This window comes from Pseudochaenichthys georgianus, chromosome 6 (genome assembly GCF_902827115.2).
Source record: "Pseudochaenichthys georgianus chromosome 6, fPseGeo1.2, whole genome shotgun sequence".
NCBI classification, from domain to species: domain Eukaryota; kingdom Metazoa; phylum Chordata; class Actinopteri; order Perciformes; family Channichthyidae; genus Pseudochaenichthys; species Pseudochaenichthys georgianus.
This window is the reverse complement of record NC_047508.1, coordinates 13,471,026-13,477,025: the sequence shown is the minus strand read 5'-3', so window position 1 is coordinate 13,477,025 and position 6,000 is coordinate 13,471,026. Positions and strand designations below refer to the sequence as shown.

The window sequence follows — 6,000 nt, the reverse complement described above, 5'->3', positions numbered from 1 at the left end:
GAGGTGTTGATACTAATTTGGGCAGCCAATCACTGGTCTGGAAGGGAGGCGCAGATAACTCCTCCTCTGGTCAGCGAAGTATTTAGACAGGAACCCCGCTGTGTGCCGCTCTCTCTCTCCTCTCGCTGGCACAGGTAATTATGGGATCCCACAGATAAAATGTATTTAATTTGTACTGTACTTGATTGTATTGCATTGTATATTACCATTAAAATGGATTATTGTTAAACGGTTACTTGTATGCTCTGGGTTTCCTTCCTGTAAGATAACGGCTTGTGTAGGGACGCGAGGAGATTTAAGAAAGCGGACGAGTTGTCCACCAAAATCTCCTAACACCGTCCACACAGCGGCGTGCGTTGACGCTTCCCCATTCACTTTGAATGGGGTGATGTCACTTTTAGCCGAAATGCATCGTGGGAAGCAACGTGGACCGTAGCTGGCGTGGCTCGCTGCAAAAGTTGAGCAATGTTCAACTTTTGACACCTCGGCAGAGGCGTCAGCCAATCGAATCATATGCCAGTACAAGCTCTAGCCAATCAAACCACTGCTTGTGTGTCAGGGGCGGGAGATTCATGTGATTGGTTGTTGGTCGAGTTTCAGACACGCCCGCCGGCAAGCGTCAGCGCACGCCGCTGTGTGGACGGGCCGTTAAGGATACCTCCCCAAAAATGTGCATTACAACATATACAACAAACACAGCAGAATGTGCGACCATCCAATTCTTTATTTCGGACTTATTAAATGAATGCGATGGCCACTGATACCAGTTTTGTTTCCCCTTTCCCCTCAAAGCACTTATTCATTGATTAATGTTGGTACTATTACTATTACTATTACTATTATAATTCAACAAATACTCATGGATTAACTTTTCTTGCTCCCAGCAATGTAACACACTCTTACATGTGTTTGTGATTAAATCACAAAGTTTAGAAGTAGGCCAGTAGAGTTGATGTGGTGTTAAAGCACAAAACAGGACAGTTTGCCTACCTAATAACATTTGTCAAGACATTTTTGATAATCCTCCATAGGAGAAGGGACCCTTCTACCTGGCATACAGGTACACCGAACCCTGCGCTATTCCGTTTTTACAAAAGCCTTTTGATGGGGGAACAGGGGTGTATTATTGAAGCTTTTGTGTGGATTGTTTTACTGGGCGGTCTCTTGATTGTCAGTGGGAGGCCGGGGGTATTGTGTGTGTGTGTGTGTGTGTGTGTGTGTGTGTGTGTGTGTGTGTGTGTGTGTGTGTGTGTGTGTGTGTGTGTGTGTGTGTGTGTGTGTGTGTGTGTGTGTGTGTGTGTGTGTGTGTGTGTGTGTGTGTGTGTGTGTGTGTGTGTGTGTGTGTGTGTGCTGACATGGACCTTCTGTGATGACATTCAGTTGTGTAACTGATGTGGCAGGGAGCACAGAGAGAGGAATCGCAAATGAGAAAAGGAAACCATAAGAGCAACAAAGGTAGATTAAAATAGACTATATTTAAAAGAAACAAAAGACAAGAGTAAAAAAAAACTAAGAGACAAAGTTGAATCTGCAAAGTACGGAAGGTGACAGATTGACGGACTGAGATGGAATCCAAGAGACTGAGACAAACTTGGGATTATCAATAAAGGATCGTCAGAGGTGGAGTTTCTCAATCATGGACTAATCTCTGAGTCCGCAAATACATTCTCACACATATTTGATACACACATACACATTTGGTTTCCTGTTTTGAGCCATCTTGGCAGTGGACAGGTGTCACTATGCAGGAGTCTCCGGGTGCCATGGGTGTTGATGGAAGCTACGCCAGCAATGTTCCCGCATTTCTCACCAAGCTGTGGACACTGGTGGAGGATCCAGATACCAACCACCTCATCTGCTGGAGCGCTGTGAGTCAGTCCTCAGGGCAAAATGTAAAATAAGCTGTATAAACTGTGAGGAATTTCATTTGAATTAAAAAAAACATACGAGAAAGTAAAAATGTACATCTATGTACTTTGTTGTATTATCTTCCTTAGTGGATAAACTCGTGCTAGAGTTCTTAAACAGCTAATTCAAATACTTTTTAAGGCCTTTTCAGGCCTAATTCTCTTATATTCAAGATGTGTGAACACTTTCGTGGTGTGTTGCAGTGATGGTACACTATACAGCCTCATAGCACAGTAAAGCAATATATTGTGTAAGTTGAACGATAGAGAAAGAGGCATATTTAGCAGTTGAAGAGCTAAGTAAAACAATATCAATCTGTGCACAAAATATATAAATTCAAGCACTTTCACTTACTATTATTTCTGTCCATTCTTCAAAATAACTTTCTAGGCCCTTGGCTACACACTTTCAAGTATTTTCTTGAAACCCCATAGGCAGTGTTCATCGTATTCCTGCTGTTCTGTGATAAGGAACAGCCCATTTAAAATGTTAATCAAACGAAACGCAAAAGCACACACAAGTCAGAAATACATTTCAGGCACCAAAATGAAGTCATGAGACTGGATTGCACATGTTTAGCTTGCTATCTGCATTTGCTATCATTTAGCCTAGCTAGCCAAAATTACCCTCCTGCTCATGTTGTTAAACTAACCCCACAAGCGAAATAGCCCGAGATGAAAAAAACCTCTATAAAATAGTTATATAAACAATATAATACAATTAACACATTTAATATCAATTACATTAATACAAAAAAGTTGATAATCCTGATGTTTAGCTGGCCTCGGCTTTTAAAGAAGGTTGTTTTTAAGTCTTAATGCCCTGAAACTCCTGGTGAGTTATGGTCTTAATAGGCTAGTGGTAGGAACCCTCTCAAATGGTCCAAAGATAAATCTGGGATAAGAAATATAAATATATTTCATATTTGATCATTTTACCTCTCCAGGTCTTTACATTTGATTGAAATAAAACCATTTGAGAAGCTTACAGGAAAAATCACACTTCAAAGAATGTGACAATAGTCCCACTATTTTATACTAATAATATATAATATATCAATAATATTATTGGTTGGCTTACAATGAACCTTTACAGCCATCATACAAATCACGTTTTGTATGTACGTTGTTAAGCCTGCATTTATTTGATGAATCTGTTTATTTGGTCATATAAAAACTGTGTGTCGAGTGTTATCTAACATTTAAGTATATTGTGATTGCCACTCTTACAACGCATTTGACCTTTGACCTAGGATGAGCACCTACATGTTTCATTTTGTGAGCAGGTAACGAAAATTGACCTAAGCTCTTACAATGAAGTACCTACTTCATGTAAGTGTTTAAGTCAATTTGTATAGTATTGTCAAGATGTAAACAGCGACCATTCGCAGGTCATTATGCGTTTATCACTGTTTATCCAAGGGAAATAGCTGCATGTGTGCAGGGTTGATGTGTGTCACGCAGGCTTCTGTGCTAAACAGGAAGAGGACAGCTTCTCTGTTCTTTTTGTGCGGAGACAAACACACTGACAGAAGCTCTTTAGTCCCATGACATCTGTAGTTAAGAGTGTATGGCATCAGCTGTTGCATTGTCAGACTATTAGTGAGCAAGTGAGCATTACAACAAACAAAGCAACAGTAGGTCTTGTTAGAATTATCAAAACTTTAATCATTACTCATTTGTTATGTACATGGGTTTTGCTAACTCCACAACTATCTTTTCAGAGTAAAAGAGCTACTGCAGTCGTTTAGTTAGAGTGCAATGTTGGATGAGAGAGCATGACTCATCACTCATATTAAAAGAGAGAAGGACTGGCTGACTGAGCTGAATTTTGCTTCTGATAAATGTACTCTGTGCTCTGGGAAAGTGTATCACCTCCTTATAAAGGTCCTTTTGTTATTTCGATTGCATATGTTCTAATAGGGTAGCCTGAGTAACATGTGGTGAAGCTGTCACCGACAAACAGAAGCAACATTATTCTTGTGGCAATTTAAAAAACAATAGGGATGCGCCATTACATCGGTGTGACATCGGCAACGGCATTGGCTGAGATTTGTTCAATCGGTGCAGCCCTAGAAAACCTGCAAAAATACTTCTTTTCATTTTCTTTTTGTACCAGTGAATCATTAGTTCGATCTGTAGGTCGATCTGCACACTCAGGGGAGTTTTCACCCAAAATGGATTGCATCAGTTACAGCTGCTCCCTGCTTCGTATCAAGTCACTGAGTGCAACTTGTCCTTTTCTCTGCAGAGGGAGAGGAGAAAAGTAATGTGTTCGTTACTTGATAACCTTATTTTCTATTGTTCATGTGTCTTTGTTTCCCCTGTGTACACAGAAAACAAGAAATAATATAAAGTTTTAATTAAAAAATATATTATAATAGGTTCAACATCTTATTATTCTCCTATGATTTCACATTAATGCATTATACTAATGCACGTATGTGACATTTGTTGACATAATACATTTAATTAAAGTCAATGTCTGAGTTTTTTCAGCGTGTAGGGGAGCTTTATCCATTATTTCTCATGACACACCAATCAGTACACCCTGTTTTTGCATTCCAAAATAAATTAGTTTGAATTTTAGCATGGCTACAATCCTTGCTGCCATGTTCACAAAGTCTCAGTTATGACCAAATCTCTGCACATGCTAATCTTTTCAGTGTGTGGATATTAGCACTGATCTGCATAGAAATGGGCCAATGTTATGCCACATGGATGCAAATGCCCTGATTTATAAACTGGCAAACAGCAATGGAACGCCACTATTTGCTTGCAGCACAGCTAGGCGTTCATTTTATGCTTTTAGAGGCGCTTAGAGATGTACCTTGTCTCCTTCTGTCTCATTTGTGCAAACAAAGCAATCATTTTTTAAATGTACCCCTTAGTGTTCATGAGCATATTAAATATCTACAAACGTGTTCTTTAGAATCCTGAAAGGCATAAGATTACAGCTCATGCAAAGCATTTTGTAAACTGCAGTGACAGTGTACTCCTAAGCCTCTAAAACGTTTCCGGGTTGGCTCAAAAGCTCCATGTTTGCATTAGATTTAAAGTTATCACTCTTGTTCTGTTTTTTTTTTATTTATGCGAGGTCATTTATGAGATAAATTATCAAGAAATGCAGAGAGTAGCCGGGTAATTTGTATTCCTGTTCATGGGAATATAATGTGGCATTTTTGTCATAAATTCTGCAATTTCTCTGATGAAGCACAACGTGGTGCAAAATGGAAAATAGGCGTGACAAATTAGATTAACATTATTCTTCATTTTACTACGGTCTGACTTTTTTGCAAGCAACGTCATAGGTTCCTCATCACTTCATAGGTTTTCCCAGGAAGTGAGGTAATATTATTAATTACAGTGACACTTTCTGAACACTTGCTTTCTTGTAAGCATACCACTTCTCAGTTTCAGTAGCTGTTGGAAACTCATTTCCAGCCAATATGATTTGTTGCAGCATGAATTATTTTCTCTTACTTAATGTTCTCATGATCGCTGCTTCTTCTCACGATTGACTTGTTTCTGGAGCCGTTTTTAAGATGGCATAGTACATCATGAACTGATCATCAGAAAGAGAGTGGCATCAACAAGTGACCCTGAGTAATAATAAGCAGGAACAGACTAACCAGACAAGTCAAGATATTGTGTTGATTGTAAATGAAAACCTATCATTAGAATGGAGATACAAAAAGGTTGTGAATTTCATGTGTGTATGTCAATTATGTGATGACAGCTATTTTCTGTTTCAGTCTGGGACAAGCTTCCATGTGTTTGACCAGGGACGCTTTGCCAAGGAAGTCCTGCCAAAGTACTTCAAACACAATAATATGGCAAGCTTTGTCCGACAGCTCAACATGTGTGAGTACACGTTCCTCATCTCCTCTGTACTCTTCTCTCAACAGCAGTATGTATTTTGACTTTGTGTGTGTGTGTATGCTTTTAATGTGTGTGTCTAGATGGTTTCCGTAAGGTGGTGAACATTGAGCAGAGCGGTCTGGTGAAGCCTGAGAGAGACGACACAGAGTTCCAACATCTGTACTTCCTCCAGGGGCATGAACACATGCTGGAACACATCAAGAGGAAGGTA

At 39.5% G+C, this 6,000-nt stretch overlaps 1 protein-coding gene across 1 annotated transcript in view; it reads left to right on the top strand.

The window, feature by feature from the left end:
* The first annotated feature begins 1,742 nt into the window (after positions 1-1,742).
* Positions 1,743-6,000, top strand: part of hsf4 (heat shock transcription factor 4) — a 29,135-nt gene continuing 24,877 nt past the window's right edge. The window contains exons 1-3 of the mRNA XM_034084480.2: positions 1,743-1,868; positions 5,663-5,771; positions 5,870-5,997. Of these exons, the coding sequence (XP_033940371.1) occupies positions 1,743-1,868; positions 5,663-5,771; positions 5,870-5,997 (363 nt within the window). The remainder of the gene's footprint in view (positions 1,869-5,662; positions 5,772-5,869; positions 5,998-6,000) is intronic.